General features: G+C 40.8%; 1 protein-coding gene across 1 annotated transcript; it reads right to left on the reverse strand.

Annotated features, from left to right (window-relative positions):
• Positions 1 to 5047: 5047 nt before the first annotated feature.
• LOC110507093 (olfactory receptor 6N1-like) lies at positions 5048 to 6091 on the reverse strand. Its single transcript, XM_021586963.2, has one exon. It carries the CDS (start codon positions 5981 to 5983, stop codon positions 5048 to 5050), a length of 936 nt encoding a protein of 311 aa, XP_021442638.2. The 5' UTR covers positions 5984 to 6091.
• Positions 6092 to 17235: the final 11144 nt, after the last annotated feature.

The raw sequence follows: 17235 nt of genomic DNA on the forward strand, positions 1-17235 counted from the left end.
TGACCAATTATCTCTTGGCTCCACAATGTCTGTGTGCCAGTCACTGTCTCTCTGGGATCTTGTCCAGGAAGGGGTGTATTTGATATATGCTAGTGGATGAGGTTTTGTTTTTGGTCCTGAGTGGTACCAAGAGCGAGATAAGAACATAGTTTAGGAGACAAAGCTGAACGATAATTTATAGCCAATGCTGTCTGGCTATGTGTGTCTTTGCTATAAAGGATCTCAGTTGCAATGTGTAAGCACTCTCAGAGAATTCATTTATAGACTGAATTGATCTGAGAGTCACAGGGTTGTGATGGAGCTCATAATAATTAAAGATGGACTTTATGATAACTCTGACTTGTGTGGTGGTTTGCTCTCATGATTTGGTAATACAGGAAATTTCCACTACAACGTGTCAAATCTTTTCAGTCTCCTTTCTTGGTGTGTTTGGACCACAAGAGTCTGTTCGTGATGTTGACACCAAGGAACATGAAACTCTTGACCTGCTCCACTACAGGCCTGTCGGAGTGTTCAGCACTCCTTTTCCTGTAGTCCATGATCATCTCCTTTGTCTTGCTCAAGTTGAGGAAGAGGTTGTTGTCCTGGCACCACACGGCCAGGTCTCTGACCTGCTCCCTGTAGGCTGTCTTATCGTCGTCAGTGATCAGGCCTACCACAGTTGTGTCATCAGCAAACTTAATAATAGTGTAAACAGGGAGTACAGGAGGGGACTAAGTACGCACCCCTGAAGGGCCCCCGTGTTGAGGATCAGTGTGGCAGATGTGTTGTTGCCTAACCTTACCACCTGGGTCAGCCCGTCAGGAAGTCCAGGATCCAGTTGCAGAGGGAGGTGTTTAGTCCAAGGGTCCTTAGCTTAGTGATGATATTTGTGGGCACTATGGTGATGAACGCTGAGCTATAGTCAATGAACAGCATTCTCATATAGGTGTTATTTTTGTCCAGGTGGGAAAGGGCAGTGTGGAGTGAGATTGAGATTACGTCATCTGTGGATCTGTTGGGGCGGTATTCAAATTGGAATGGGTCTAGGGTATCTGGGATGATGGTGTTGATGTAACCCATGTCCAGCCTTTCAAAGCACTTCATGGCTACCGACGTGAGTGCTACGTAGCGGTAGTCATTTAGGCAGGTTACCTTCGCTTTATTGGCCACAGGCATTATGGTGGTCTGCTTGAAACATGTAGTTATTATAGACTCGGTCAGGGAGAGGTTGAAAATGTCAGTGAAGACACTTGCCAGCTGGCACTGAAATAAAATGTATAAATCTGTTAACGAACATGGCACTTCCGTTGACTGCAATACTGCAAAATGTAGTTATGTATAGAAGCTATTTTTCATCCTCTTAAAAATCATAACACTACCACTACTTAATCACAGAGGGAAGTGCCAGCAAAGCTACAATCAATGGTTGGCTAGTCAATATGTCTATCTAACTCAAGATGCAATGTTTGCCCAATAAATAATTTGATTTGCTGGCCTTTCCCTCTGTGATGAAGTAGTGAGAGTGTTACGATTGATTCAAACTACACTTGATTCAACACTTAAGAGTTTTTCCATTTAAATACATTTTTGCCACCAATAGATTACTATATATATGGGGCATAAAACCATCTCAGCTCTGTAGATTTTGCTGCGAAGAGACAGAATCAATAGATATTGCAATGCTCCGGGTGTCGTGGGTGTGGAGTCAAATGCAGGAGACAGAGAGTTCAATGCTGCGCGTCTTTTAATCGCACCAACGCACCACAGGGTGCTCACAAAAAAGTTACGTTCCCAAAACACAGGGAATCAAAATGTACAATGGGAAACAATCCCGACCGGACACTAACACGTGCCTATACCACAGAGCCGAAGGTTACATAGAAATAATCCCGCACAACAACCAGGCGGGCCAGCTGTCTAATAAAGACAAATTAATTAAACATCCACAGGTGCTACCACTCAACATACAAGGAGGGGAAGGAAAAACAATCAGTGGCAGCTAATAGGCCGGTGACGACGACCGCCGAGCGCCACCTGCCCGGGAAAGGGAAACACCCTCGGTCGGACTCGTGACAGATATTTTATTCTGGTATTGCCCCTATGTAGCTTGTTTCTGGTCACAGGCCAGCGGCCAAACAATTGAACACTGATATTCTGATGTTTTTTGAGAGCGTAATGTGAGCTTTTATTAGTCATTATAGCAATGTAACGTTATTGATCTGTCAGTTTCCCTGTATAATTCCCTACGTTTCACACTATTGTATAAACAGCTCTACAGGCTTCACTGTCATGGTGCACAGTCAGTACACAACATTATGCTCATCATGTCTTAGAAGGATCAGATGGTGACCGGTGTCCCAGCAGGGTCAGACAGCCAGTAAAGACCAGTCTACAGAGCTCAGTTGAAATTTGCAGTGTATTATAACAATCAGTGAATGGATACAAAGTCCCATCTTGAGTTGATGGGTAGGATACAGTCTGAGATCTGGGAATAATGGTAATTTCAATGATTGAACCATTGATTCTATTCTTGGATAATATAATGTATAAATGTACTTCAAGGCAATTCTTTGTCATGACTGAGCAGGATCAGATGGTGACAGGGGTCTCAGCAGGGTCAAGCAGCCAGGGAAGACCAGTCTGTGACTGCTGAGATGAACTTTTTCAGATGCAACACTTTATTATCTCGGTGCAGCAAACACTGGACAAGCCAGAAGATTCAAAGACTGAAACTATTTTAAGGCAGTCTGACAAACCTCTGAAGTTGACTTCCAAATTGTATCAAGGGTTGATAGAGGCTTTTTCTGATGAAACAAAACATGTCAAACAAAAATGTAAGGAAGACCTGGGAGACACTTCTGATGATGAATGGATACAGATATGTTTCAATGCCCATTCATGGACTTCAACCAGACATAAATTACTTCAGTTTACGACCATCCATATAACATACGATATTCCAATGAAACTGAATATCGTGCACTCAGAAATATAATTCCTCTGCTGGAGGTGTAAAACACAAAAGGGGACATATTTGAATATGCTATGATCTTGTGAATGCTAGCTACATTATTTTGTTTGCTTGGAAATGTTGATACTGTTGATACTGGAGGCTGTTTGAAGAATAACCTCTGTAGCCATTTATAGCAGTTAAGAAATGCATTGCCATAACATTTGAAGGTTAGTTATCCTCCCACAATGTCACAATGGATGCCCGAAATGTCAAATAATGTATCACTAGATTTGATTTATTACTAGATTAAGGGTATACTGTACAACTTTGATAAGGTCTGGGTGCCTTATGGAATACTGTATGACAAAATGGGCCTGTGTAGAAAACATTAGATTTTTTTTGGTCAAGCATATGTATATATTTTATGGCACACGAGACACCTATGTGATTTGCGCATGTTTTAGTGGACTAATCCATTGAGGAGGCCGCAGGGATCCCCCGGTCAAAGAAGATGGGGATTGTGGCTCAGACGCACAAGGCATGTCTCTCTCCAGAATGAGCTCTCTCCCCATTTCATGGGTATTCATTGTTTCATAACGTCATTGTGTGCATTTTTTACTGTCTTTCAATACCCCATGACAAATATCACCAGTAAGAGCCTACATTTACCGTTCATTCCCATCATTTCTAATCTGCAATGTTTATTTGGTTAGGTCATTTCTGATAATTCATTGAATATATTATTATTACAGTTATTTTCCGTTCTCAATGTCAGAGTGGACATGTATTTTGCAGAACTCACAACCTATGCTAACCTCGTGAGAAACTCGTATTTGTTTATTTCATTCCATTTACGAGTTTTGTCAATAAAAAAATAAAAAATGTTTATACTCTGCTCTCAATGTTGAGTAAGGCACCTGATAACCCATATAGAAGTATGACTAGTCTACCTGTCCTTTGTGCAAATTTAGGCCTATAAATGTGCCCATTTGGGGATGTCTGATAGTATTTCTGATTGCCTTAACTCACCACCATTAATGAACTGTGGAGCTTCTCAAAGTAATTTTTCTTCACCTCAAACAGCAAGGAAACAAAGTATGTTTCAAGAAACAATTGAGAATAACAATAGTTACTCAAAGTATTTGAACAATATTTCCATATCTCTACCTTTTGATAACCACTCAGCAAGAAGGGAAAAATGTAATGATGTTTCCAATGGAAACATCATAAAATACTTGACACAGTTGATAGTTGATACAATGTTTAGAATTATTTGCAGACAGGTCATGTGTAGCCAATGTGATTTACAGGAAATGTATTTTTTTATCAGGATATTGGTTTTATGTGTTGGCTTTATGTAGGCTATGTTTACATAGTTGGCAATTGCAATAAAAGTTACTTTTAGATTTGTACTTTTTCATTTAGATTAAGATTGTAGATTAACCACAGACAATGATTTTGAGATACAAAGACTATTATATATTAAAGGAAAATGTTCCACAATAATGTGCTTATGAAAATTATTACTGGTAAGCAGATTGGTAGAAATTGTCAAATAAATTGGCACATAGGTTGGGTGTATATGTAACAGTATAACTTTAGACCGTACCCTCGCCCATACCCGGGCGCGAACCAGGGACCCTCTGCACACATCAACAACAGTCACCCACAAAGCGTCATTACCCATCGCTCCACAAAAGCCACGGCCCTTGCAGAGCAAGGGGAACTACTACTTCAAGGTCTCAGAGCAAGTGACGTCACCGATTGAAACGCTATTTAGCGCGAACACCGCTAACTAGCTAGCCATTTCACATCCGTTACATGTATATGGAAAAAGTATATTTTTTAAATGTATACAAATCCATTACATTGAAAGAAAAGACTACTCAATGGTTGACTAAGATTTTTTTTTAATTTAGGGAGGACCCCCAGACCCCTGCCGGGTGTTGTCCCCCCTTCCTCTCCACTTCTAAAAACAAAAGTTGCGCCCTTGGCGACAGGTATCAAGAAATGAGGCGCCATTTAACCTTGCAACAGTTTTGGCAGATTTTTACCTTTATATTTGTTGACTTATTGTATCAGGAAGTCTCCCTGGTGTGTACGATCATGTAACTAACATTTCATATCAATGATTTTATGTGGATTACACTTTCTAAAAACTGCCCTTCGAATCTGCTGGAGGTTAAGTCCATATATGAGAGGGTTTAAGACAGGTGGTATAATAAGGAATTGTACGGCCATTGCATTACGCATATTTAGTGTAATATTTACATTATTCCACCCTTGCAACGTGTCAAACAGGGTCACTGTGATGAAAATAAATATTGTTATTAAATGTGGCACACATGTCTGTGTGAACTTAATCCTTCCCTTAGCTGACTTTACACAAGTTCTTACAATCTGACAGTAAGAAAATACAATGAAAAGTATCTGTAAAACATGAACTACTATTACAAATTTGTTCAAATCCTGATTGATGGTAATGGGTAAACATGCATGTTTCAGTATAGACGGAAAATCACAGAAGATCTTATCAATGCGAGATCCACACAAAGGAACTCTGACAGTTAAACTAACTACTATGATTCCTATAAATAAAGGATAACACCAAGAAAATAAGAGTAACTTTCTAACAGTTAAAGATGTCACAATGGTATGATATAGTAGTGGTCTGCATATTGCCACATACCTGTCGTAAGACATCACTGTTAAAGTAGACATTTCACACAGGACAGATGTGTATATTACATAGGTTTGAGTCAAACATCCACCATAAGATATCACCTGAACATCTGACTGAAGGTCCAGTAAGAACTTGGGGTAGAAACCAGCAGTTCCATACAATCCATTGATACATAGACTACACAGAAAGATATACATGGGCTCATGGAGACCTTTCTCCTGAATGATTGTTATGATCAGAGTCAGATTCACAGTGACGATGAGAAGGTATGTGATAAGAGACAAGATAAAATAGACTGATTTGTTGATAAATGTCTCTTGTAAGCCAAAGAGATAAAATAACTTGACTTGGGTTGAGTTCTCCATAGCCTTTGTTAATTTTCTTCCTCTGGTCAATGCAACAATTCTTAGTCCTTACAAGGCTTGAGTGTATATGGATGTGAATGAATTCAAGTGTGAATCATTTGATTCTGTTGAGGCTCAGACTAAACACAATAGTTTTAACAAAACAAATTCACATCCTCTTTCCCTCAAACTCAAAAAAAAAAGATCCCGATAATATCTGTACATTATCAGACATCGGAGGTGTGAAAGAAAGAAAAAAACTTGTGTCCATGAAATGCCTTCTTGTTTGACAGAGGAGTCTACTCCTATAAGAAGGGACTTGCATTGCTAGCCTCTAAATATACCATAGAGTAAGCTCACATGGGATTTTAGTTTCAGTGAGTTTATGACAAGAAACTAATTGGATTATATTTATACACTGCTCAAAAAAATAAAGGGAACACTTAAACAACACAATGTAACTCCAAGTCAATCACACTTCTATGAAATCAAACTGTCCACTTAGGAAGCAACACTGATTGACAATAAATTTCACATGCTGTTGTGCAAATGGATTAGACAACACGTGGAAATTATAGGCATTTAGCAAGACACCCCCAATAAAGGAGTGGTTCTGCAGGTGGTGACCACAGACCACTTCTCAGTTCCTATGCTTCCTGGCTGTTTTGGTCACTTTTGAATGCTGGCGGTGCTTTCACTCTAGTGGTAGCATGAGACGGAGTTTACAACCCACACAAGTGGCTCAGGTAGTGCAGCTCATCCAGGATGGCACATCAATGCGAGCTGTGGCAAGAAGGTTTGCTGTGTCTGTCAGCGTAGTGTCCAGAGCATGGAGGCGCTACCAGGAGACAGGCCAGTACATCAGGAGACGTGGAGGAGGCCGTAGGAGGGCAACAACCCAGCAGCAGGACCGCTACCTCCACCTTTGTGCAAGGAGGAGCAGGAGGAGTACTGCCAGAACCCTGCAAAATGACCTCCAGCAGGCCACAAATGTGTATGTTTCTGCTCAAACGGTCAGGAACAGACACCATGTGTCACGTTCTGACCTTTATTTCCATTGTTTTGTATTTATTTAGTATGGTCAGGGCGTGAGTTGGGGGGGGCAGTCTATGTTTGTTTTTCTATGTTTTGGGGCATTTCTATGTTTTCGGCCTAGTATGGTTCTCAATCAGAGGCAGGTGTCATTAGTTGTCTCTGATTGAGAATCATACTTAGGTAGCCTGGGTTGCACTGTTTGTTTGTGGGTGATTGTCTATGTTGATGGCTTGTTTCAGCACAGTCCATATGATTAGCTTCACGGTTGTTATTTTGTTTACTGGTTTTGTATAGTTTCCAGTGTTCACTACTTTCTTTATTAAAGATTGACCATGGACACTTACCACGCCGCGTATTGGTCCTCAGATCCATCTCGCCTCTCCTCTTCAGATGAAGAGGAGGACGGCCGTGACACCATGAGGGTGGTATGAGGGCCCGACGTCCACAGGTGGGGGTTGTGCTTACAGCCCAACACCGTGCAGGATGTTTGGCATTTGCCAGAGAACACCAAGATTGGCAAATTCGCCACTGGCGCCCTGTGCTCTTCACAGATGAAAGCAGGTTCACGCTGAGCACATGTGACAAGATGTGACAGAGTCTGGAGACGCCGTGGAGAATATTCTGCTGCCTGTAACATCCTCCAGCATGACCGGTTTGGCGGTGGGTCAGTCATGGTGTGGGGTGGCATTTCTTTGGGGGGCCGCACAGCCCTCCATGTGCTCGCCAGAGGTAGACTGACTGCCATTAGGTATCGAGATGAGATCCTCAGACCCCTTGTGAGACCATATGCTGGTGCGGTTGGCCCTGGGTTCCTCCTAATGCAAGACAATGCTAGACCTCATGTGGCTGGAGTGTGTCAGCAGTTCCTGCAAGAGGAAGGCATTGATGCTATGGACTGGCCCGCCCGTTCCCCAGACCTGAATCCAATTGAGCACATCTGGGACATCATGTCTCATCCATCCACCAAAGCCACGTTGCACCACAGACTGTCCAGGAGTTGGCGGATGCTTTAGTCCAGGTCTGGGAGGAGATCCCTCAGGAGACCATCCGCCACCTCATCAGGAACATGCCCAGGCGTTGTAGGGAGGTCATACAGGCACGTGGAGGCCACACACACTACTGAGCCTCATTTTGACTTGTTTTAAGGACATTACATCAAAGTTGGATCAGCCTGTAGTGTGGTTTTCCACTTTCATTTTGAGTGTGACTCCAAATCCAGACCTCCATGGGTTGATAAATTTGATTTTCATTGATCATTTTTGTGTGATTTTGTTGTCAGCACATTCAACTATGTAAAGAAAAAAGTATTTAATAAGAATATTTCATTCATTCAGATCTAGGATGTGTTATTTTAGTGTTCCCTTTATTTTTTTGAGCAGTGTATTAACCCAGCAAACAGGGGATGTCCTAAGGACATTCCGCAACGTTCCCATTAGGTCCCTTTAAGGCAGCGTTTCCCAAACTGTCCTGGGGATCCCATGTGGTGCACGTGCATTTTTTTTCCCTAGTTCTACATAGCTTAATCAAACAATAAAATCTGAATGATTAGTTGATTATTTGAATCAGCTGTGTAGTGCTAAGGCAAAAACCAAAATGTGCACCCCTTTTGGGTCCCCAGATCAAAGTTTGGAAAATGTTGCTTTAAGGGTTTCAGCGAGACATCATCCCACTGATGGGATCATTTCCGCTCATGAAACATGTGACCAATAATTTACATGTTGCGTTTATATTTCTGTCCATATTATTTTGATGTCCGTTAGGGAACATTATGAAAAGGTTCCAAATTGTGTCGGATGTTTTCCATGAGACATTCAATGTCCAAAAGGAGACATTTCATTATAGTCAAGGGGATTTCACATGATGGTAGTTTTTAGGCCGTTCTCAAGACTTACTTTTACTAGTCTTCAGGACGTCAGGAGATGGTCCCAAGGAACGTTCTTTGGGGAACCTTTGTCTAGTTCCCTGTAAGTTACTAGGATATTTCCGAGTACCATATCAGGACCATGTCAGGTACTTTTTAGGACGTTCTCAGTACTTAATTTGACTTTTCGTCAATACGTTCTATGATGGGCCCAAGGAAACTTTCTGTGGGGGACCTTTGTCTAGTTCTTGCTAAGTTAGTAGGACGTCACTGAGGATCAAATCAGGACTTTCTTAGGACGTTCTCAGGACTTAAATTTTAATAGTCATTAGGACATTGCGTGATGGTCTCAAGGCAAACAAAAATAATTTGTTAGGACATCCCTGGAAGTCACGAAATGGTCTTCTAAAGTAGTTAGGACATTGTGCCATGGTCCCGTGGAGGTTTTTTCTATTTCCCGGTATGTCCCAGGAACATCCTGAGAACATTTTTAGGACGTTCTTGGGAAGTTGTGGGAAGTCTTGGGAAGTTGTGTCATTCACATGATGGTCCCAGGTGGCCAAAACCATTATAAGTTAAGGTAAGTTGTACGCTGTTCAGCTAAAAGAGTGTACAAATCCTTGATCAGTAACAATATGATTACATTTTACGTGATGACTTAGTACTGACTTTTCATTATGACCCCACCTGAGATTTGAATAAACTATCTCTGAATTTGGGGTGTACTGATCTTTCTGCTGTGCCACAAAGTCTGGAGAATTTCAGAAGTCCCCCCTCAGCACATTCATTACCTGTAATGCATCTCTAATCAGCATAAGAGTGCCATCTGCTCTGCCATTTTAGTTATCAGTAAATCTGAATATTCTATTATCATTGATTTAATTGACTTATTTCAGCTTTCAGTTTGGGTTTTCAGTATAGTTGTCTAATGTTGGTGGGTTATATTATTTGGTTTTAATTGTACTCCTGAATCACTATTATCACTATGGAATTTACTTTGAAGGGTGAAGTGTAGGAATACATGTGAAATCAGTCATTGACATAGACACGGTGGCAAAGCAGGAATACCAGCAAGGTATGAATGAAGAGGTTGTGCGTTCAAATCCCATATGAAGGCATGTTTCTCATAATTACTGTATAAATGAACATGTACAGTATGTCAAATACCTAAGTTGAAAACATATGGTAAAAGCACTGGTGGGTGTCCTTAAAGGTCAAATTTCATGACCACCACCCAAAGGAATCCATGACACAACTAATTTAAAGTACACAGTACAAATATGATGAAAATATGAAATGTGTGACGTATTTCCTATTGAACAACACTGTATGAATAAGGCTTGAAATTACATATGCTTTCTAAAAATAGTATAATCAAATTATAAAATGACAATATCTAAGATTTCACCTTCCTTATAACTGTAACATACATGGTTGTATGTTCAGTGTCAGAGAAAATGTGTATACTTTTTAAAGGTCTCTCTTGATCAAAACTGCTGTGAACGTCACACAGAGCATTCATTTGGCTTTCTGAACCCGTTAGGAACTCGCCTTTCATCAAATGAAATGCAAATGAATTACTTAAAAATCATACAATGTGATTTTCTGGATTTTTGTTTTAGATTCCGTCTCTCACAGTTGAAGTGTACCTCTACATGCTTTGTAAGTAGGAAAACCTTCAAAATCGGCAGTGTATCAAATACTTGTTCTCCCCACTGTACCTCTATAGGTACTATTGGGAAAATGATGAACTCAACACAATTCACGTCATTTATCCTAGCTGGATATAGTGACATTGGACACTTAAAGTACTTGTATTTCATTATAATAACTGTCTTATACGTCTCCATAGTTTTTGCGAACACAGTACTTATTGTGGTAATATGTATGGAGAGGAGCCTTCATGAACCCATGTATCTGTTTCTGTGCAGTTTGTTTGTAAATGACTTGTATGGTACCACTGGTTTGTTTCCTGCTCTCATGACTCATTTGGTTTCAGATGACCATACAGTTTCCACTGTGTGCTGTTACATACAGATATTTTGCATTTACACATGGAACCATTGAATTCAGCAATTGTCCTATGACAAGTACCTTGCTACTGTATATGTTATCCACTGCAGTATTACAGCATCATGACAACCAACAGGGTGTGTATTTTAATGTGTGTAATATGGTGTACTCTTTTGCAAAAAGCATCATAACACTGACTTTAACCATTTGTTTGCAATTGTGTCGGAACGTTATAGACAAAGTGTATGGTGTTATGATGTTATAGACTAAGTTAAGCCCACCTTATTGCCCACCTGCCACCATTACGTCCATCCCTAATGGGAAATAGGCCCTTTAAGGTGGTGGGACAACCACACATCCATCTTGTTTTTCAAGTGCCACTGTGAGATATGTTTGACCCACAGAATAAAACAATACAGTAAGGGTAATGATGATGTGTTGTATGTATAAGGCACAGTGGTTGTGTACTCCATCCATCGTGTAAAAAAGCTGTAAAAAGTTTAGGAGTTCTGTCACTTAAGATTATGTACGAAACACCAGTATTTTTTTTACTCCATGCATACCTTACCATGGGGAAAGCAGAAGCTAATAACACAATAACAAGAGCATAATAAACATGTTTATTGAGTCATTAGGTACGAGGTCATTAGTCCACTCTATCACCTCGTTCCCTGGGACCCAATTAATGCACCTATTAACCTGTAGAGACCTGAGGGGCTCAAGGAGATGCACAGCTTGGCTTCGAATGCATACCAAATGGTACCCTATTCCCTATATTGACCAGAGCCCACTTGGTCAAAGGTGGTGCACGAGATGGAAGTACAGGGAGTGAACATTTAATTAATAAACAGATGTGAAACAGGGCAGGACAGCATCTGGACATTAATGCTGACACGGGGATGAAACAGAGGAACAGACAGATATAGGGAAGTTAATCAAAACGTGAAGGAGTACAGGTGTGTCACGGTCTTCCTCCTTCTTCATCTGAAGAGGAGAGGCGAGAAGGATCAGAGGACCAAAATGCGGCGTGGTATGTGTTCATAGTGAATATTTAATTAAAGAAAGTACTGAGCACTGCATACAAAAACAATAAACCAATAACGACCGTGAAGCTACAAATGAGACCTGTGCTGACACAAGCAACTAGCATAGACAATCACCCACAAACAAACAATGCAACCCAGGCTACCGAAGTATGATTCTCAATCAGAGACAACTAATTACACCTGCCTCTGATTGAGAACCATACTAGGCTGAAACATACAAATCCCCAAATCATAGAAAAACAAACATAGACTGCCCACCCAACTCACGCCCTGACCATACTCAATAAATACAAAACAAAGGAAATAAAGGTCAGAACGTGACAAGGTGAGTCCAATGAAGCGCTGATGCGGGTAAGATTGGCAGCCTGGCGCCCTTGAGCTCCAGGGATGGGGAGCAGGCGTGACAATTTATTGGAACTTGGCACACAATACATAGCACACAAACTCCTGCGAAAACTTTAATGATAGATCTGATAGCTTTGTCTGCCCAGCCCATTGGTGTTGTCACAAACAGTGCATTCAGAAAGTATTCAGACCCCTTTCCTTTTTCTACATTTTGTAGAAATACAGCCTTACTAAAAAATGGATTGAATAAATAAAATCCTCATCTTTCTACATACAATACCATATAATAACAAAGCAAAAACAGGTTTTCATAGGAATACCTTATTTACAGAAGTATTCAGACCTTTTGCTATGAGACTCGAAATTTAGCTCAGGTACATCCTGTTTCCATTGATCATCCTCGAGATGTTTCTACAACTTGATTGGAGTCCAACTCTGGTATATTAATTTGATTGGATGTGATTTCAAAAGGCACACACCTGTCTATACTGTACAAGGTCCCACAGTTCACAATGCATGTCAGAGCAAAAACAAAGCCATGAGGTGGAAGGAATTGTCCATGGAGCTCAGAGACAGGATTGTGTCGAGGCACAGATATGGGGAAGGGTACCAAACAAATTCTGCAGCATTGAAGGTCCCCAAGAACACAGTGGCCTCCATCATTCTTAAATGAAAGAATTTTGGAACCAATACGACTCTTCCTAGAGCTGGTCGCACGGCCAAACTGAGCAATCAAGGTAGAAGGGCCTTGGTCAGGGAGGTGACCAAGAACCCAATGGTCACTCTGACAGAGCTCCAGAGTTCTTCCGTGGAGATGGAAGAACCTTTCAGAAGGACAACCATCTCTGCAGCACTCCACTAATCAGGCCTTTATGGTAGAATGGCCAGACGGAAGCCACTCCTCAGTAAAAGGCACATGAAAGGCTGCTTGGAGTTCACCAAAAGGCACCAAAAGAACTCTAAGACAATGAGAATCAAGACTCTTTGGTATGATGAAACCAATGTTGAACTCTTTGGCCTGACTGGCTGTGCTGCTGCTCCAGTTTCAACTGTTCTGCCTTATTATTATTCGACCATGCTGATCATTTATGAACATTTGAACATCTTGGCCATGTTCTGTTATAATCTCCACCCGGCACAGCCAGAAGAGGACTGGCCATCCCACATATGCTCTCTCTAATTCTCTCTTTCTTTCTCTCTCTCGGAGGACCTGAGCCCTAGGACCATGCCCCAGGAATACCTGACATGATGACTCCTTGCTGTCCCCAGTCCACCTGACTGTGCTGCTGCTCCAGTTTCAACTATTCTGCCTTATTATTATTTGACCATGCTGGTCATTTATGAACATTTGAACATCTTGACCATGTTTTGTTATAATCTCCACCCGGCACAGCCAGAAGAGGACTGGCCACCCCACATAGCCTGGTTCCTCTCTAGGTTTCTTCCTAGGTTTTGGCCTTTCTAGGGAGTTTTTCCTAGCCACCGTGCTTCTTCACCTGCATTGCTTGCTGTTTGGGGTTTTAGGCTGGGTTTCTGTACAGCACTTTGAGATATCAGCTGATGTACGAAGGGCTATATAAAATAAATTTGATTTGATTTGATTTGACTGCCAGGTGTCACATCTGGAGGAAACCTGGCACCTCCCTACGGCGAAACACGGTGCTGGTAGCATCATGCTGTGTGGATGTTTTTGAGCAGCAGGGACTGGGAGACTAGTCAGGATCGAGGGAAAGATGAATGGAGCAAAGTATAGAGAGATCCTTGATGAAAACCTTCTCAGGGGGCTTAGGACCTCAGACGGGTGGAGGTTCAACTTCCAACAGGACAATGACCCTATGCACACAGCCAAGACAACGCAGGAATGGCTTTGGGACAAGTCTCTGAATGTCCTTGAGTGGCCCAGCCAGAGCCCGGACTTGAATCCAATCCAACATCTCCGGAGAGACCTGAAAATAGCTGTTTAGCGATGCCCCCCATCCAGACCTGACACAGCTTGAGAGGATCTGCAGAGAATGGGAGAAACTCCCCAAATACCGGTGTGCCAAGCTTGTAGCGTCATACCCAAGAAGACTCAAGGCTGTAATCGCTGCCAAAGGGGACTCTGTAAGTACTCTGTAAAGGGTCTGAATACTTATGTAAAAAAACAATTATACATTTGCTAACGTTTTTAAAAACCTGTTTTTCCTTTGTCATGATGGGGTATTGTGAGTAGACTGACAAGGGCGGGAAAAAACAATTAATTCAATTTTAGAATAAGACTTAACCAAATGTCGAAAAAGTCAAGGGGTCTGAATACTTTCTGAATGGACTGGACCTCTTCTACAGTGTAGAGTGCAAGGCTAGAGGGTTCCCACACTTACATTTTTTAAACAGGATCATAGGCCACTAACACAGCCTGTTCAATAACATAACATTAAGAATGTGTATTCTTATGATGTGCTGTACTAATCAAATCAAATCAAACTATCATACCAAACTACTATTTTTATTTAGGAATGTCCCTCTGGCCATGTGTAACAGTGTTGCTTCCGTCCCTCACCTTGCCACAACCTGGGCTTTAACCAGGGACTCTCTGAACACATCGACAACTGAAATTAACTGTCTAAATGTTGTTTAGCGTACTTTACATGTAATAAATGTGTTATTTTGCCTTTGAATGTGTTCAGTAATATTTTAAGAAACTCAGACAGGCGTTCAACTTGCTCTTCAAAGTTGTAATAGTAGAATGCACAAGGTGCAATTTTGAAATTGGGTAGTTGTTTTCCTCTTGTCATTTCAGACATTTCAGACCTTAGAGAGGTATTTAAATATCCAGATCAACTAGCTCATGTCAGCTAACATTTTTGAGCTAGGTTTTTTAGCCCATTGATTTTGTTCTAATGTTTGAGTCACCAGATATCACATGAACATGCATAAGACATGTTCCCCAATGATGAAGGGAAGCCAGAGTGAAAAGGTTGGGGAACCACCACTCTACTGTATAACAATATTGTGAAACCTAAAATAACTAGTGGCTTAATTTGGCTGTCCTGGTTGTATTCTTTTTTCATGGATGTCATCCCTATCTCCTTGAGTTTGTGACTGCAGTTTTGTGACAATGTTATAGACAGAGTGTATTGTGACAACCACTTGGTGGTCAAAAGCTTTAATGTTTCAAACATTACACAAAAATACAACATGTGGTCTTGTTGTAACTGTACTTTCTTTGGCTTGTGCTATATTTCCTAACATGTAAGAATTCTAGAAATATGTTTAGTCTTCAAAAGAGACAAAACCAAAAGCTTTTAACACTTGCACACCACATATAACCTCTTTGCTGAACTTCTCCTTTGACTGTTTATTTTCTACAAGGCAGACATTATACTGCATATAGTCCACCTATACTTCAAACTTTTATTTGTTTATTTTCCAATATGTCCACCTCTTTTCAATCCTATTATGTATAGCTTTAGGATCAATAAAACCAGGCAGGTTTGTAAAAAGGTACTAGGCCTTCACTTCACCCTAAACGTAACATGATTGTTTATTTTTCTAATATTGAATTGTGTTTTGTTGCTATAATTGACTATTCAAAAATGTGGCATTTCAGCATAGTTTTGTCACTGCAAATGTTTGATGTAATATTAGGTATCTGATCTTTCTAATTCACCGATTAAATACGGTGTTCCCCAAGGTTCTGTTTTAGAACCATTCTGGTTTTATACAGTATTCAGATTTGGGGTGAAAAATTATATTGTACTGGCAGATGTTTGGATTGGTTCCTTGCAAATAAACATTTGTCGTTAGGACGTCCCTGGAACGTCACAAAATGGTCACCTAAAGTGGTCCCCTGGAGGTTTGGTGTAGTTCCCAGTTTATTCTGGAGGCTTCCCTGATTACTTTTTAGATGTCGTTTTAATTTCTAATTCATCTTTTCAATCATTTTTATGACGTAGATTCAGAGGGGTTGAGTTAAATGCGGAAGACACAATTTGGTTGAATGCGTTCAGTTGTGCAACTGACTAGGTATCCCCTTTCCCTGCCACTCAACGGTATGAGAACAGAATTTTGGTTTGAGAGTGGAATGAACCAACCACATTTTGACCTGTAATGGGCTGAACCATATAAAAAAAATAAGTGACTTATCTAGGTACGTCACTATTGAGGGCGCAAGAGCAAAGAATCAGTGGCAATAGCAAGCAGTAGTCTTCCCACGCTAGTAGCTAGCATGTGTTTTAATAGTGTGACAATGGCGACAACAGCTACAGCAGCAGCAATTGTTATCAACTTCAAGGTGGATGACGTTGCAATTTTGTATTTTATTTTTATTGATTGATCAAAAATGTGTACACTTTTAGCTGAACAGCGTACAACTTACCTTAACACCCCCATACCATTTAATTATTTTATTTATAATGGTTTTGACCATCTGGGACCATCATGTCAATGACACAACTTCCCAAGATTTCCCACAACTTCCCAAGAACGTCCTAAAAATGTTCTCAGGATGTTCCTGGAACAAACCGGGAACTAGAAAAAAACTCCACGGGACCATGGCACAATGTCCTGACTACTTTAGAACACCATTTCGTGACCTTCCAGGAATGTCCTAACAAATGATTTTTGTTTGCAGGGATGTTCCCTTGGGACCATCACGCAATGTCCCAATGACTATTAAAATTAAAGTCCTGAGAACGTCCTAAGAAAGTCCTGATATGATCCTAAGTGACGTCCTAGTAACTTAGCAAGAAATAGACAAAGGTCCCCCAGAGAAAGTTCCATTGGGACCCTCATGCAACATACTGAAGATTACTCAAATTAAGTACTGAGAACGTCCTAAAAAGTACCTGACATGGTCCTGATATGTATCGTGTCGTTGGCATCATTAAACTGAGGACTGTTAGTTTATCAAATCAATTCTCTGTAATTATTATTACGTGATTAACTAATCAGGTAAATGGAATTAACTAGGAAGTCGGGGCACCAAGGAAAAT

This window comes from Oncorhynchus mykiss, chromosome 27, assembly GCF_013265735.2.
Source record: "Oncorhynchus mykiss isolate Arlee chromosome 27, USDA_OmykA_1.1, whole genome shotgun sequence".
Taxonomy (NCBI): Eukaryota; Metazoa; Chordata; class Actinopteri; order Salmoniformes; family Salmonidae; genus Oncorhynchus; species Oncorhynchus mykiss.